Consider the following 18716-nt stretch of genomic DNA (forward strand, 5'->3'; position numbering starts at 1 on the left):
TGAAGTTCTTAACATGTGCCTGATACACAGCAAAAATGCCACCATCTTTAGCTATTATGATGCATATATTTCTATTCTCTTGTAATATATTTGTTTCTCCATCTGCAACCAGGACGTTTCTGTGACTTCCCTTGCTAGAATAACACACAAAAAACCATGTGTTCCACTATTACTTCTACTATTCATTACTGTGAAGCACATGTTCTTCCAATGAGAACAAGAGGGCTGGTGTGGGAAAGCTTAAAGACAAGACATGCTCAAGAACACCTTTCAACTAAATCTGACCATGGCACTGCACCAGGGGCCAAATAACAATTCCAGGATGAGCACTCACTTGCTTTAAAGTATCAAGGGCATATTTTAATGTATTTCTGTTTGTTTATCCATCCATGCATTCAATGGGCATTAAACACCTAACTTATTCAAGGGAAAGGGGATAAAAAACTGTGCAGTCTCAAAGCCCCTTTCACAGCACATGCTCACAGGCAGGGAGAAGGCAGCGTGGCAGGAGAGCAGAAACTCACTGTGATTGGGCTACATCAGCTGTGGGGATGCCTTCTCAGAGGATGGGGCAACTGTGGACATCAAAGCCAGTGTTAAGAGAGGGAGAAAGAAGAGAGCTGTGTCCTGGACTAGAAGGAGAAGAGACCTGTGTCCTGGACTAGAAGGTGTGTAACCACTGGCCAGGTAAAGGAGGAAGAGTAGCTGAAGAGTGGGAGCAGCCTGCATGAAAACAAGGAGCATGGGAGGACAGCTCTCTGGTGAGGATGCGGTGGCATCTGTGGTTAGGATGTGGTTGGCTCTGTGGTTAGGATACAGTGGTCTCTGTGGTTAGGATATGGTGCTCTCTGTGGTTAGGATACGGTGGGCTCTGTGGTTAGGATACAGTGGTCTCTGTGGTTAGGATATGGTGGGCTCTGTGGTTAGGATGAGGTGGGCTCTGTGGTTAGGATACGGTGGTCTCTGTGGTTAGGATGTGGTGGTCTCTGTGGTTAGGATACGGTGGGCTCTGTGGTTAGGATGAGGTGGGCTCTGTGGTTAGGATACGGTGGTCTCTGTGGTTAGGATGTGGTGCTCTCTGTGGTTAGGATACGGTGGGCTCTGTGGTTAGGATACGGTGGGCTCTGTGGTTAGGATATGGTGGGCTCTGTGGTTAGGATGAGGTGGGCTCTGTGGTTAGGATGAGGTGGGTTCTGTGGTTAGGATACGGTGGGCTCTGTGGTTAGGATGAGGTGGGCTCTGTGGTTAGGATGTGGTGCTGTCTGTGGTTAGGATGTGGTAGGCTCTGTGGTTAGGATGAGGTGGGCTCTGTGGTTAGCATACAGTGGTCTCCGTGGTTAGGATACGGTGGTCTCCGTGGTTAGGATATGGTGGGCTCTGTGGTTAGGATACGGTGGGCTCCGTGGTTAGGATGGGGCGGATCTGTGTGATTACTGGTGTAGAACTCCAGTGCCTGTGGGGCAGTAGTAGTTTCTGGAGGGCCTCCTGTTGTATGGGTGACATCACCAGAACTGTCTACCTTCTTCCCAGGTCTTCCTGAGTGGAGACGATGGGTAGAAGCCTTGCCCACCATGTTGCCTTCACCAAAACTGGGAGAATTGCTCTCTGCATAAAAGATGTCAAGCAAGTTTTGGCCATTCTTTCTTATACTTGTGTGATCAGAGGAATCTTTTGGTCACTGTTGAAATCACAGATGTGGCTCCAGCCTCCTACCAATCAAGAACCCCAAAACTATTGAATGAGTGTCTCCTTGTGAGGTTCCTGAAAATCTGTTTTTAGGCAATGTTTTCAGGTTATTCTTATGGCCAGGTGAATTTGGGGAGCACAAGTATGTGAAAAAAAGCAGATGCAGAATATTCACTTTTTCACCTGGCTGTGTGATGTCATTGGATGCAGTTTGGGAACAGGTGCTCTTCACTGAGGTGGATTCTTTGGTTTGGCAATTTGAAAGAGAAACCATTGAATCGAGGGGTGGTTTCTCTTGAGCGTTGCACACATATGGTGCTCAGTAGATTCAAGGCATCTACAAAGAAAACCCACACTGTGGGCATCCACAGATGCCATGGTCCCCATTTGCTGTACCTGAGCTTCAAAGAATGGCGGGCAACTGATTAGTGAATCCCAAATGCTGACTGTCCAACTGTGTGAACACGCCGTGAAAGCCAGGGTTTCTCAGCCTCAGCACTTAGTTGTCAGGATAAGCACAGTAATCACATACTCATTAATTTCCTTATAAAATGCTCCCGGAGGACATGCCACCCTCACTTTCAGGTGCTGAGATTGCCAGTCATGCTGGGGCTCAGCCCCAGTGAGAGAGCAAGCAGGGCCAATGCTCTGAGCTCCTCATGGGGCCAAAACATGAGGGAGTGCTTGGATCCAGGAATGTCAGAAATGAATAACTGCTGTTTTAACACTCATTCTTTTTCCTTCCAAAATGGCTGGGGCTTGCTTTGTAGACACAGATTCACATGTTGCTCTGACAGGAAATGAGGCAGTCACTGGCCCTGGCTGCCACGTCACGTAGCTTGTCCTCCTCAGTGCAGCTGACGCTCACCAAGCCTTCTGTGCCAGGCACATGTGAGCGCTCGGTCTACACACTAATCAAACATGCTGCTCACTCCACATAACATACAACACAACAAAGGCACTGAGAGAGCCCAGAAACCACGCCAGGCTGACGCCAGCTGCTGTCCACCTGTGATGGCCTTGGGCGCTGTGGCCCCCACTACAACCCAAAGAAGGTCAGCCCATGGACAGGGATGTGACCAGATGTCAGCTGGTCAACACTCTTTGCTGTTCCCTGAGTGGAACTTCTCCAAACCTGATGGGCTGTCGGTGAGGTTAGAGGTAAGAGGGAGGAAACTTAGGAGATGCCAGTGGCCTTTCTGTGGGCCTTGGGCGGGAGCCGGCTGCATGGTTTGCTAGACACTGCGACCTCATGAGAGTAGAGGGGATCTGTCCCAAACACATCACACGTGTGTCTGCGACTCATGGTGGGTCAAACACACTACAGTCCCATCAGAGGGCAGGACAAGCTGGGCACTGGCACAGGCGGCATCCAAGCAAGCAAGCACATTGACAACCACGTGTCAGCCCTGGGACCTAACGGTGTTTACATGACAGTGGCACAACTGGCACATTCTCCTACTGAATTAACTTGACTTTTCCAAAGTATACTTTTGGGGCATGAGAATGGATGGGCAGATGCAGCAGTATTTGCTGCTGCACAGACCTCTCCACACTTGTCCCAGCGTGGTGCTCAACTTGGAGTATTCCCCCGTATTACAGCTCAGTAAAGAAGAGGGACTTGAGGCTCCAGGAGATGTGAGCAGGCACTGTGGATGCCTGCACCAGTGTTGATTCTTGAACATCCAGCTCCAAGCCGTCCTCCCTCACTGGCTCTGCTGTGGAGACTGAGATGCAAAACTCTCCCTTTCCAACTCTCCCCACTACTTCCTGCACAGCTGAGTGGCCAGCAGCAAAATCGTGGCCAAAAGAAGTCTGTGGGATGGAACATGTCCTCCTCCTGTCCTGATAGAGTCTGGGAGCGTGACCTGCAGCAGCGAGCGGGATGAGGAGAGGCCAGGGGGCCACAGACCCTGAAACCACAGGGGCCTGAATGGCGCCTGCCACCACTGTCTGGCACGTGGGCAACTGTTGGTTACTGAGACAATAAAAAGGTGCTTGTTTGTAACGCTGCCAATCAGCTATCTCACTTCCTGCAGCCAGTGGCATTCCGAGTGGATAAAACCTCAAAACGCGTAGAATTTGGGGTAGGACACCACATACATCAAAAGATGGGGCCAGGCGAGCTTATGAGAAGGTTATTAGTTACGTTTCTCAACATCAACACTGTGAGGGTTTCACTGGATATAAATACGGTAATTTCACATTTAGTAAATATATTCAATGCCCTCTTCCTACCCCCAAGAAAGAGGTAGAATGACAATGAATGCTTTGCAATTAATAGATTGAAAAGTCTTTTTATCTCCTCATTTGCATTGGGCCGAGCAAGCTCTTCACCCCATTAGTAACTCATTCTTTTATATCAAAGGAACAAATAGGAAACACCTGGTCTGATCGATGAACAGTCTCTTCCTTCTCCCACTGAGGATGGCTGACAAGGTCTCCTCACTGGCACTAAAACCAGAAATAATGAGAGCGTGAAGCCCATGCTCATAAATACTTCATGGACTAAATATTGTAAGTGACAGTGCTTTCTTCATCTGTAAGCAACCACTTGGTATGCTCGTTTTTGTTCTGTTTTTAAGAAGATCATATTTGAATCAGCTCAGAGGGGAGCTGTGTTCAGGCCCTGTGAGCTCCACACCCTCTCTGCTGACCTCTAATACTTTCTATTCTTTTCTTGACTGAGGTGTGAGTTCCCCTGGGCTCAAATCTGGCTGACTAGTTAGAGCACCCATTCTTGAGTAATGACCCAACCACACAGGGAGGGACTGACCTAAGGTGGGGAGGCCGCCCTGAACCCGCTGTCGATTGTAGCTTCACACTGTCCTCCCCTTCTCTGCCCTCCACTGACCTTGTCATTGACTGGCTCCTCCCTGAGCCACCTGTTGCCAGGATGGCCCCAAAGCTGAGACTGCTTTCCTCCATCGGGAGCTCCTCCTCAGCCCGAGACCGCACCTCCCTTCCTCTTCAGGGTCAGCACTCAGGGATCAGATGCCCATCCGCTCTCTAACCTGGGAGCCTGCCTCCATGCACACCTCTTCCTGTCATCAGTGTGGTGAAACTGCTGCAGGGGCTAGGTCCAGAGCACTGTGCATGAGGACTTCAAAAGTCCAACGGAGCAGCAGAAGGAGACACAGACACACTGTTGAGTGAGGGTGTGTGGGAAAGAGAGGTGTGGGGAGAGGAATGTTTGGTTATAACAGCATAGGGCAGGAAGCCAGGAGACCTCGATTTTGCTGTGTGAAGTCATGAGATCCTGTGTTTCTTAGTGTGAATTACCCCCAGGTTCCAACGTGGATGTGTCTGGAACAGCACCACAGGTTCCTCTAGTGTTTCACAGGGAAGCCCTTTCAATATCACCTAATGCAGATGGACACATCTTGAAAATTTAAATTTGGGGTCTACTGGGGAATGAGGGAGTGTAAACCACGACCCCAGGTGCACGCATTTGAAAGTCCACACTTACTTCAGAGGGTTACAGCTTCACTCAGTTTCACATTTGTTCACTAATTAGCCAAATCCTTTAGAATATCTTTATTATATCTCCATCCACACAGTGGGGACCCTGTCAATGATGATTAACTCCTGCTCACAGATAATGCACAGTCATTTCCTGAAGCTTCTTTCTTCCTTCTCCCTCCCTTTCTTCGCTCTCTCTTTTTCTCTCTCTCCCTCCCTCCCTTTCTTCGCTCTCTCTTTTTCTCTCTCTCCCTCCCTCCCTCCCTAACTCTTTTTCTTTCTTGCCCTCTTTCCTAAGTGTGCTTAACCAGAGCATGGTTAGGGTAAACATAAGAATATTTTAGCTTGTTAGGAAGAAACTGCATCAACTAACAAGCAAAATAACCAGCTAACATCATAATGACAGGATCCAATTCACACATAACAATACTAACCTTAAATGTAAATGGGCTAAATGCTCCAATTAAAAGGCACAGACTGGCAAATTGGATAAAGAGTCAAGACCCATCAGTGTGCTGTATTCAGGAAACCCATCTCACATGCAGAGACACACATAGGCTCAAAATAAAGGATGGAGGAAGATCTACCAAGCAAATGGAAAACAAAAAAAGGCAGGGGTTGCAATCCTAGTCTTGGATAAAACATACTTTAACCCAACAAAGATCAAAAGAGACAAAGAAGGCCATTACATAATGGTAAAGGGATCAATTCAACAAGAAGAACTAACTGTTCTAAATATATATGCACCCAATACAGGAGCACCGAGATTCATAAAGCAAATCTTTAGTGACTTACAAAGAGATTTAGACTCCCACACAATAATAATGGGAGACTTTAACACCCCACTGTCAACATTAGGCAGATCAACGAGACAGAAAGTTAACAAGGATATCCAGGATTGAACTCAGCTCTGCACCAAGCAGACCTAATAGACATCTACAGAACTCTCCACCCCAAATCAACAGAATATACATTCTTTTCAGCACCACACCACACCTATTCCAAAATTGACCACATAGTTGGAAGTAAAGCACTCCTCAGCAAATGTAAAAGGACAGAAATTATAACAAACTGTCTCTCAGATCACAGTGCAATCAAACTAGAACTCAGGATTAAGGAACTCACTGAAAACCGCTCAACTACATGGAAACTGAACAACCTGCTCCTGAATGACTACTGGGTACATAATGAAATGAAGGCAGAAATAAAGATGTTCTTTGAAACCAGTGTGAACAAAGACACAACATACCAGAATCTCTGGGACACATTCAAAGCAGTGTGTAGAGGGAAATTTATAGCACTAAATGCCTACAAGAGAAAGCAGGAAAGATCTAAAACTGACACCCTAACATCACAATTAAAAGAACTAGAGAAGCAAGAGCAAACACATTCAAAAGCTAGCAAAAGGCAAGAAATAACTAAGATCAGAGCAGAACTGAAGGAAATAGAGACACAAAAAACCCTTCAAAAAAATCAATGAATCCAGGAGCTGGTTTTTTGAAAAGATCAACAAAATTGATAGACCGCTAGCAAGACTAATAAAGAAGAAAAGAGAGGAGAATCAAATAGCCGCAATAAGAAATGACAAAGGGGATATCACCACTGATCCCACAGAAATACAAACTACCATCAGAGAATACTGTAAACACCTCTGCACAAATAAACTAGAAAATCTAGAAGAAATGGATAAATTCCTCGACACATACACCCACCCAAAACTAAACCAGGAAGAAGTTGAATCTCTGAAGAGCCCAATAACAGGCTCTGAAATTGAGGCAATAATTAATAGCTTACCAACCAAAAAAAGTCCAGGACCAGATGGATTCACAGCCGAATTCTACCAGAGGTACAAAGATGAGCTGGTACCATTCCTTCTGAAACTATTCTAATCAACAGAAAAAGAGGGAATCCTCGCTAACTCATTTGATGAGGCCAGCATCATCGTGATACCAAAGCCTGGCAGAGACACAACAAAAAAAGAGAATTTTAGACCAATATCCTTGATGAACATTGATGCAAAAATCCTCAATAAAATACTGGCAAACCGAATCCAGCAACACTAAAAAGCTTATCCACCATGATCAAGTGGGCCTCATCCCTGGGATGCAAGGCTGGTTCAACATATGCAAATAAATAAATGTAATCCAGCATATAAACAGACCCAAAGACAAAAACCACATGATTATCTCAATAGATGCAGAAAAGGCCTTTGACAAAATTCAACAACCCTTCATGATAAAAACTCTCAATAAATTAGGTATTGATGGGACATATCTCAAAATAATAAGAGCTATCTATGACAAACCCACAGCCAATATCATACTGAATGGACAAAAACTGGAAGCATTCCCTTTGAAAACTGGTACAAGACAGGGATGCCCTCTCTCACCACTCCTATTCAAGATAGTGCTGGAAGTTCTGGCCAGGGCAATCAGGCAGGAGGAGGAAATAAAAGGCATTCAATTAGGAAAAGAGGAAGTCAAATTGTCCCTGTTTGCAGATGATATGATTGTATATCTAGAAAACCCCACTGTCTCAGTCCAAAATCTCCTTAAGCTGATAAGCAACTTCAGCAGTCTCAGGATACAAAATCAATGTGCAAAAATCACAAGCATTTTTGTATACCAATAACAGACAAACAGAAAGCCAAATCATGAGTGAACTCCCATTCACAATTGCTTCAAAGAGAATAAAATACCTAGGAATCCAACTTACAAGGGATGTGAAGGACCTCTTCAAGGAGAACTACAAACCACTGCTCAATGAAATAAAAGAGGATACAAACAAATGGAAGAACATTCCATGCTCATTTATAGGAAGAATCAATATTGTGAAAATGGCCATACTGCCCATGGTAATTTATAGATTCAGTGCCATCCCCATTAAGCTACCAATGACTTTCTTCACAGAATTGGAAAAAACTAAAGTTCATATGGAACCAAAAAAGAGCCCGCATCACCAAGTCAATCCTAAGCCAAAAGAACAAAGCTGGAGGCATCATGCTACCTGACTTCAAACTATACTACAAGGCTACAGTAACCAAAACAGCATGGTACTGGTGGCAAAACAGAGATATAGACCGATGTAACAGACATAATGCCGCATATCTACAACTGTCTGATCTCTGACAAACCTGACAAAAACAAGCAATGGGGAAAGGATTCCCTATTTAATAAATGGTGCTGGGAAAACTGGCTAGCCATATGTAGAAAGCTGAAACTGGATCCCTTCCTTACACCTTATAAAAAAATTTATTCAAGATGGATTAAAGACTTACATGTTAGACCTAAAACCATAAAAACCCTAGAAGAAAACCTAGGCAATACCATTCAGGACATAGGCATGGGCAAGGACTTCATGTCTAAAACACCAAAAGCAATGGCAACAAAAGCCAAAGTTGACAAATGGGATCTAATTAAACTAAAGAGCTTCTGCACAGCACAAGAAACTACCATCAGAGTGAACAGCCAGCCTACAGAATGGGAGAAAAATTTTACAATCTACCCACCTGACAAAGGGCTAATATCCAGAATCTACAAAGAACTCAAATAAATTTACAAGAAAAAAACAAACAACCCCATCAACAAGTGGGCAAAGGATATGAACAGACACTTCTCAAAAGAAGACATTTATGCAGCCAAAACACATGTAAAAATGCTCATCATCACTGGCCATCAGAGAAATGCAAATCAAAATCACAGTGAGATACCATCTCACACCAGTTAGAATGGCGATCATTAAAAAGTCAGGAAACAACAGATGCTGGAGAGGATGTGGAGAAATAGGAATACTTTTACACTGTTGGTGGGACTGTAAACTAGTTCAACCATTGTGGAAGTCAGTGGGGCAATTCCTTAGAGATCTAGAACTAGAAATACCATTTGAGCCAGGAATCCCATTACTAGGTATATACCCAAAGGATTATAAATCATGCTGCTATAAAGACACATGCACACGTATGTTTATTGCTGCACTATTCACAATAGCAAAGACTTGGAATCAATCCAACAATGATAGACTGGATTAAGAAAATGTGGCACATATACACCATGGAATACTATGCAGCCATAAAAAATGCTGAGTTCATGTCCTTTGTAGGGACATGGATGAAGCTTTAAACCATCATTCTCAGCAAACTATCTCAAGGACAAAAAACCAAACACCGCATGTTCTCACTCATAGGTGGGAATTGAACAATGAGAACACATGGACACAGGAAGGGGAACATCACACACCGGGGACTGTTGTGGGGTGGGGGGAGCGGAGAGGGATAGCATTAGGAGATATACCTAATGCTAAATGACGAGTTACTGGGTGCAGCACACCAACATGGCACATGTATACATATGTAACATACCTGCACGTTGTGCACACGTACCCTAAAACTTAAAGTATATATATAAAAAAAGAATATGTTAGCTTGTTGAATAATAGGAGGATGTGGCTTCACACACCCCAAACATTGCCTGGCATGCAGGTAAACACTGGATGCTAGCGTCCTTTATTTTTTCACCAACAAAGTTAATGTTATGCTTCCATTAAAAAAAGACTCATAGTCAAAGAGACCAGAATAAAATGAGTTTAGTTGTGTTGCCTTGAGATATAATATAGCGTTGGATTTTCTTTTCTTGGTGAAGCCTTTTGGACAATTAGATTGAAGATAGAATTGAATGCTCAGTTACGAGTTAATAATCAGAAAAGTGCAGAAGTGTATGAACAGCTTTGATTGGAGTACTAGACCTTGAGAGAGTGTAGCAAAAATATTTATTTTCTCCTCCCTTTCTCATGTATTTGCATCTACCCATTTCCTTACTTGGGATAAATGAAGGCATTTGGTGAGGATTTAACTCACGGCCAGGGCTGCCAGTCCTCTCCTTAGTTAATTCAGCCTTGAGGGTTTTCATCGGCACCCTGTGAATTATTCCAGGCTAAACTATTTAAATGAGCCGTGAGTGGGATTCGGGTGGAACAAATGTCCAGTCATTGACTGATTTTCTTTTCCTCTCCATTTTGAGGAGGGATGTTTAGTAGAAATGTGTCAGCATTCACACTACACACGGGTCAGCATCGGTATAGTGAAATCTGTCCTGCATCTTATAGTTTAAACCTAACAGTTTAAACCAAAGATATAAAATCAATTGCCCATCAGTGCTCCTTATTGTACTGAGCCGTCGGCCTCCATGAATCTTAATGTGCCTGAACAGACCCACAGAGACACAGCATCAGCTTCACATTTCTTAGTATCCACTTAGCAATCATTAAGATCAATTCCTTGAAATACAGATGATAATTCACCATCTTTCATCGCAGCATGAGGTTTCTGTTTAGGGTTTTTTGTCCAGTTCATTTGTTTCAGCTTATCTTCCTCATGCCCGACTGGATGCAAATAAAAAGACCTTGCTTTTAATTTTAAGACCAAAGTAACTGCCAGTCATTCAGGGGAGACAACGGAAGGAAAGGTTTTGAAAAACTGGGGGAATAAACTCCTTATACTCTGCTTCTCTTAGGTCCTTGTGAAGATGAACTTACACAGATGCTCTTTGTATGATGGAAAGAGGTTTTAAGTGTATTTAAACTGTGATGGTTTCTAAAGTGCAAATGGGAAAACCATGTTTGATAACCAGCTTTATCTGGTACAACACAGTAACACAATCCTTTATTCAAGCCGAGAGCATGGCACGGACAGTACAGACACATTTCTTTACCTTATGTGCTCATTTTAGGTTCAAAGCCAAACATATGCAGCAAAACATAGTCTACCTTTCAAAACCTGGAAAACTTATGCCCCACCATGGAATTAATTGGCACTTTTGTATTTTCCCTAATAAGAGAGGCTGGACCACTTCCCTCAGAAGGGTTTCCTAGTTGTCCTGGGCTGTTTTTACAAAGTTCAACTCTACCAGGCTGTTTTCAAGAAATGTACATTTTTCCAGGGCAGCTGTAAGTCCAAGAAATTTATGGAGTGATAAAGCTGGACCTTAGTTTAAATGGTAAAGAATATTTATAAAAGCCATATTTTCAGAATATGTTTTGTAGGCTAGACTAGCAAAAGTTTAAACATGAGCCTCTAAAAGTGTACTCTGGAAAACTCCTTTTTTCTAGTTACTTACTTAATAAACTCAGAAAAATAATTTCCCATAAGGAGGTAATGCATAGTCACCACCAGGCCTTGATGCCTGCTTCCAAAAGGAGCCTGGAGCCGGGAAGAATAAAGGACTATCGGCTCCACATTTCAGCTCTGCCCTGCCCTCAGGGCGTCAGGAAAGCCACTTGGCCTCTTGATCTTCGTGTCTGCGTTTCCTAAAGCGTTAATAAGAATTCCTGCCTTCCCCACTTATCGGGGTTATGTCAATCAAACTGATTAGTGTATGTAAAAATGCCGTCAAAATTGTAAATCTGCATATTAAATGCAAAGCATCACTATCAACAGCTCCTTTAAGAATCATTCTCTCATGAAACACAAGAGTTTCTAAATAAAGCGGTACCCTGACAGCTTGGCTAGTAAGTGCTGTCGGGGTTCAAGAGGATGGGGGAGAACATTTGCTTCTCTTTTTCCAGTGAAACGAGAGGATTTGGGAGGGAACAACGCTGCACTACTGTGTGATCGAGAGAAGGGTTGAGTGGGACCCATGCCCTCCCAGAAGACGCCCTGAGCGAGGGCCCAGGGTCCCCCAGAAGATGGCGTGAGCCGGCTCCACATTCCCCTGGAAGACGGCCTGAGGGGGTTCTACACTCCCCTGGAAGACGGCCTGAGGGTGGTCCACGCTCCCCCGGAAGATGACCTGAGCCGGGCCCACGCCCTTCCGGAAGAATGCCTGAGTGCGGGCCCAGCCTCCCCCGGAAGAGGGCCTGAGCCTGGTCCACGCTCCCCCGGAAGACGGCCTGCGAGGGGGGACCACGCCCTCCCGGAAGACGGCCTGAGAGGGGGACCACGCCCTCCCGGAAGACGGCCTGAGAGGGGGGTCCACGCTCCCCCGGAAGACGGCCTGAGAGGGGGGACCACGCCCTCCCGGAAGACGGCCTGAGCCGGGTCCACGCTCCACCGGGAGACGGCCTGAGCATGGGCGCGGCTCCTCCGGAAGACCTGAGCAACGGCCCATGCCCTCCTAGGGGACGGCCTGAGCGGGGTCCAAGCTCCCCCAGAAGACATGGTCCACGGCCTCTGAGAATATGGCGTGTGGGTCAGCACGGAAAAGGAGTGGAGAGAATGAGAACAAAGCTTCCGAGTGGCAGAGAGAGCAGCTGTCTTCAAGGTCGGGCCTGGGAGGGCCCAGGCTGGGTGCCTGCAGGTCCGGGGGCAACAGCGCATGTACTCTTGGCATAGGGCTCACTGGATTATTTTAAATAAATGGCTATGGCAGTTGGCCAAGCATCCTGCTCCCTGGGGAGAATGTCTGAGGGTGGAAGCATTTGTTTCCTCCCTACAGGGAGGGAAGGACCACCTGAGAAGGGTCCAGGGCCAGCTGGGACCCCACCTCATTGGCGCTGTGGCGGGGGTTGGGGGGGGCCATGCCCGCGAATCCTAAGGAGACCTGAGCTGATGGAAATGGGCCCTGGGCCGCCTTCCCATCTGGGCGGGAGCCTGTGGGAGAAGGACCAGCCGGCCACCACTGCAGAAGACACCAGGCCAGCGCCTACGATACCAATCTAACGTCTCGTTCACAAGTGTGTGTATTCAGACGAGAGACATCAGCAGGACATGAGAGAAAGACCACGCGAAACAGAAAGCCACTGCCCCTGGCCTGGAGGACGCGGGCCAAGGCGTCTCCTCAGAGGAGTTGAGCAGAAGTTACAGCTACAGAACAAGAGGCTCCCTTGACAAAGGAAGAATGGAGGTTAAGGGAAAGACTTAAATAATGAAAATAGGTTGCAAAAATTAGGAGGGAAAGGCAGTTGATGAGCTGTAGGATAAATTTAAGAAATCTCTGCTGGGCGCGGTGGCTCACGCCTGTAATCCCAGCACTTTGGGAGGCTGAGGCGGGCGGATCACGAGGTCAGGAGATCGAGACCATGATGGCTAACACGGTGAAACCCCATCTCTACTAAAAATACAAAAAATTAGCCGGGCGAGGTGGCGGGCGCCTGTAGTCCCAGCTACGCGGGAGGCTGAGGCAGGAGAATGGCGTGAACCCCAGGGGGCGGAGCCTGCAGTGAGCCAAGATCGCGCCATTGCACTCCAGCCTGGGTGAAAGAGCAAAACTGTGTCTCAAAAAAAAAATCTCCAAAAACATCAAGTAAAAGAATGAAGAAACTAAAATTTTAAAAGTAAAAGCAGAAGATTAAAAGAGTATTGAAAATTTAACAAAAATGTGTATAAATGAAGGAATTCATGAAACAAATGACATAAAAATATACAAATAGCTTAAATATGTCAAGAGAACTGAATGGCTCACACCTAAACATATTCTTAAATCCAAGTTAAAAAAAAGACGTTTCCCCCTCCCGGGTAGGGGTGGGTGCTGGTCACTGCAGAGAAAATGTGAGGCAGGTCAGAAATATTGGATAAAAGATAATGGAAACATTCCTTCAAAATACTGAAGGAAAATAATTGAAAGCTTAGAATTCCCCACCTGGGAATCTATTGAGACGGATGAGAAGCAAATCAAGGCATTTTGAGATGTGGGAATATTCACAAAGTTGGTCTCCCATTATTTTAGATGATGCTTCTTGAGGAAGCTCTCTATGAGGGGAGACAAAGCGGGGAAGAAGACAATGATCCCGGAGACGGTGTCCCACCGAAGAGCAGGACGCAGGGTCTGCAGAGCACGTGCCTCGATGGGCCTGGCCTGGGAGTTCTCCGGGAGAGAGGCAGGTACCCTCTGTGAGATGCTTCCATAGACCTCATGACTTAGCACCTATGGTAAAGGCACAATCTTCCTTTCTTTTTTTTCAGTAAGAAAAAAAGACATTTCAGAAAAAAACACGCACAATATTTCAAAAGCGATATAAGCAAGTCTAGCATCACACGTGAATCAAACTTAAACACAACACGACTTGGAGCTGGGAGTGGAGGCAGAGCCTCTGTGTGTCCTGACGCCAGGCAGCCAGGCACCCTTTCCAGGGGAACTGTGCTGGGAGGGTTGAACGTGGTTCTGCTTGGCTCTGGTGGGAATATCTACAACACTCTCATCAGATAGCTGCTATTCAGCTCTTACAATCACTCAAAAGACAAAATAGAGAAGACTTAATTATGGGCATAAGAAAGGATATAAATACCAGTGATGATGGTGTAAAGATGTAACAAGTATAACTGAGAGAGGCTGGCTAGTGGGGAAGGGGCTGAGGGCTGCCACCCTCAATGCACAGAACAGGGAGTGAAACCACACCTTCTAAATTTGATGCAATAAGAAATAAAGGTTTATCTATAATTGTGCATTACAAACATAATGGAAAATGAAAAAGTATCAAATGTTAATAGCATGAGTCAATAGATGTTATCTAGAACTGAAAATCTAGAAATATAGAAGTATATAGTACTTAGGGTCACAAGAAAAAAATTTAAAATGGTCAGAGGTGGCTTCTGAGAATGAAGGGGAGTGAGGGGTGGAGTGGGAGAATATGGCTTTTCATTCAGAAGTTCTTTAGAATCTTTACCATATGACTGCATTAATTTGATAAAAATAAAAACTTCTGTTCATAAGTATATATTTCGGTGATTATATTTCTCATAATAGCTAGGAAATGGTCTCTGATTCATAAATAGAACTTTCAGGAGCTAATAAATGTGAGTGAGTTGGCATCCCATCCACTGGAGGGGCAAATCAAATTGTGTTTTATTTCAAAATAAGTTTAATTTTAAAACATTGTGACATATACAGCAACTAGAACAAGACATATTACTCTTTCTTAGGTATTTGCTTGAATAACTGAACTAGAATTAAGATGAAATGGCACATCAACCTTAAGTCAATGAGTATCTAAAACTGTATTAGTAATTTTGCACATTTCTAATTTTTAAAAATCAGTGTTTATCTCTTTACATAGGAAAGTAAATTTCAGCAAGTTATTCTTCAGCGTTCAGAAGTTGCTAGTGAAGCTCTACCTTGTGAAGTCTCATTTTCATATAATAAGTTTAATTCATATAGATAAATTGCCAACCCATAAAGCATTGTATTCACTGGCAACTTAGAAGTATCATTTCCCCACAAGCCTCTAAAACATTACTATTTTCCACATGAAGTTTGAGAGTAGCTTCCAAAACTTGCCAGATTTGTTTCCCAGAAAGATGGAAAGATATTGGACAATCACAGTTCCGGAGCCGAGAAATGCTAAAAAATTACTTTTCAGGTCATACTGACTTATGCGTCTGAGGCTGGAAGTGCATTGCACAATAAGGAAGCCAGGGTGGCATGTACCCTCCCCCTTCTACTCCCTCCCCCTACCCTCCCTCCTTTCCTTTTCATACCAAGACACTAATTTAAACTGAGTTATTCAGAAATCTGTAGCAGAAATCTGTGTAACACTCCACATTTTAAAATTTACCAAAGTTTTGTTTATATGGACCAGAAACTCTGTGTGTATATAATTCTTTTATAGTTCTTTTATATTTGATTTAAATTGTTCTTTATGAACCATTCCCCACTGGCACATAAGAGCCACAAGGGTAGGTGTTTGGTCTCTTGTTCTCTGCTGATTCCCCACAACTTTGTATGCCAGGCACTGACTAAATAATTTGTAAATAGTGCCATTACCAATAATTAACTAACACTTACATGGTACTTGCCATGGGCCAGGTAACTTTCTAAGAGCTGGAAATACATGAACACGTTTAGCCTTCAAAATAAACTAATCAGGTAGGTGTTGCTGTTATCCCCATTTTAAAGGTGAGAGAACAGAGTCCCAGCGAGGCTCAGTGTCTGGTCATGGGTCTCAGAGCTCTGTGCAGGTGGGGCTGGATTCTGTGCTAGGATGTTGCTCTTTGCCTGCCAAACTCAGTGCTCCCTCAGTGAGACTGCTGTACCCTGAGTGGGGGCTGTGTCTCTTTCTCACAGCACCATGGGCCTACAGAGCAGTGCCCAGTTGATGGCTGCATGCTGGAGGATGAAGGAATGGTCACCTCCAGCAGGGATGAGCTTGGAAGTGAACTCTTAGCCCTCAATTTAGAACATTCCTAATTCCACAAAGAGGCAGGTGTCATCTGTGTCTGAAAGGGGGCCAGGTGCTGGTGGCCAGGGTGGGGCTGGTATATTTATATACTGGATGATGTGTTTATAAAGCAACTTTACCTTTCAAAGCATCTCATATTCTAGATCTCACCCAGTTACATTGCGAGGAAGCAGCTTCATTTTCATTTTACGAGGAGGCCCACATTGGGAAGATGACACAGCCAAGACATGGCACTGGGTACCAGTGTTCCCACACCCAGCAAGATTGGAGAGGACCCTGCTGGCCCAGCATGGCTGAGAACCATGCCAGTCATCTGGTCCTTTATTTTTTAACATAAATATGTTTGTATGTCAGGTCGATGGTCTTTTTCTGCCTTAGATTTTGCCGGCACATGCAGAGCAAGCGTGTGTGTGAAACTTAATTCAAAGGTCCGTTACTATTTCACAGTAACGACTCTCAAGTGTGTGAGAGTGTAATGAGTGTGATGAGGAGGTCATTACACACTCGTGAAAAACTTTGGAAATGGTTGAATTCAAATAACCAGCAGCTTGTTATTAATGGGTTGGTGGCTCGTTGTTTCCACGTGGCCGATTGATCACATTTAGCCCTCATTCATTTCCCCCCATCCTGGCTGACTGCAGAGGCCACCTCCTTGGCTGCCAGCATGCCCCTCGCAGCTGGGTCACCCTTGTTTCTCAGAGTGGAATTCCCTCCCTGTAAGTTTGAGATGGGGAATCTTGGCAGAAAGAAGAGCATTCTGGGGTGGGTTACACCCCAACAAGAGGGACTCAGGACTCTCAGGAGACTTGGGTTCTCCGGAAGGGGCTAGCCAGGCCCCCCAGAGATGGGGGACACCCACGCAGAGCTGGGCCCCGGCAGCCTAATCACAGCACCATGGTCAGGATGGCTTTTCCTGCTAATACGCTCTGGCCACTGATCTCTGTGTATGCTATAATATTTTGTCTTTGTCACACCTTGTTGTGGAAGAGAGAGCCTTTTGGCCTCCAAGATCAGGTAGATGCTAATGCCCCTTTCTTTAGAGATGAAAGTGCCCACAGGAAAAGAGGAGGTGGCTACCTTTGGTCATGACGATTCCTGCCAGCGCTTTGTGGCGGGCGTGCATGGGCGTGAGGTCCATCGTCACCTCGTGGAACTTCTGTGTGACCAGCTGGGATATGGAGTCTGCAAATTCCTGAAAGACACAAGCACAGGCCTCCACGTTGGGCTGAGCAGGTGCTGCGGAGGATGATGGGCACTGTCCTCCCCGTCCTCACAGCCTCATCCCCATGTGGCCACACGTGGGCCTGCTCTCTCCTCCCCTCCTCAAAGCCTTGTCCCCACGTGACCACACATGGCCTCTCTCTGGCTGTGCCTCCAAAACTCAGAATCATATTGAGTGGCTTATGAGTGGTTAACCCCAGCGTTGCTCTTAGCAGAAACCCTGAGCTCTGCCAACCTCCCCACGGAAACCGTGTCCACTTCCCCCTCCCTGCCTCTCAGAGCAGTGGCTGGAGGAGTCTTTCGGGGAAGAGGGAATTTTTACAGGGATGATGGACCACCACAGTCTTCTGAGTATTCCAGAGCCAGTGTCTACACAGCCAGCAGTCTCAGGGTGCTCTCCTGGCTATATGGCTGGTGCTGTGGCTCACTCTACAACCTCTTCTCACCTTCCTGCACATGCACACAGATGCACACATTCACATGCAACACACACCTAGGGCACACATGCACACATGAATATGCATGCATAGGCACACATGTGCATATGTGCACACACATGCACACAGACACATACACGTGTGCCCCTGCACACCCCTTAACATACTCTGATCAGTGATAAGGTGACTCCTGGTCTCTGGGAAGGCAGCACACACAGTAGCACGTGGCTCCACATGGTGCAGCCAGAGTGTGGCTCTGTGGCTGCCCTTTCCCCGGCTCCTCTGGGCCCAAGGCTGCAGCACTGCCCTTTCCTTGACATGGGGCGCCATGCTTTTCATCGGGGGCAGTTTGGCTGGCATAGCTGTTGCAGGCCTTGGAGTAGGGAAGCCTGGTTGGACCCTCAGTTCTGCCACTCAGGAGCCTGGGTGAGTCATTAACGCCTCAGAGTCCATTTTCCTAATTTACAACTGAATCATCTTCATTTCCACCTTATGGTGTTTTCGTAAGGATTAAATGTAATACGGCATCTTAAGTGCTCAGCACAGTGCCCCACACTTGGTAGGAAGTGCTCAGAGATGACGGCTGTGACTATTACTCTTATTATTTTCATCATTATCATCATCTCCCCCAGTCGCCACAGGCATTGCCTGAGCCTCTGAGCAGCCAAATCAATTCATTGTCTCATCCGTGAGGCAGGAAACAGTCCCTTTTCCCGATAGACTGGGCTTCCCCGTTTCCACCAGGCATGTGTTGATGTTGATACTGTGCAGGCATTGGGCCCGGTTTCCACATTTCCACCGGGC

The 18716-nt window shown here is 45.7% G+C and overlaps 1 protein-coding gene across 4 annotated transcripts in view; it reads right to left on the reverse strand.

The window, feature by feature from the left end:
* ADARB2 (adenosine deaminase RNA specific B2 (inactive)) overlaps positions 1-18716 on the reverse strand; it is a 531551-nt gene that overhangs the window by 67206 nt on the left and 445629 nt on the right. For all 4 annotated transcript variants that reach the window (XM_055296338.2, XM_055296339.2, XM_063609981.1 and 1 more), the window contains exon 4: positions 17332-17446. In XM_055296338.2, coding sequence (XP_055152313.2) covers positions 17332-17446 — 115 coding nt within the window. The remainder of the gene's footprint in view (positions 1-17331; positions 17447-18716) is intronic.

The sequence above is a fragment of the Symphalangus syndactylus genome, chromosome 10 (assembly GCF_028878055.3).
Source record: "Symphalangus syndactylus isolate Jambi chromosome 10, NHGRI_mSymSyn1-v2.1_pri, whole genome shotgun sequence".
Taxonomy (NCBI): domain Eukaryota; kingdom Metazoa; phylum Chordata; class Mammalia; order Primates; family Hylobatidae; genus Symphalangus; species Symphalangus syndactylus.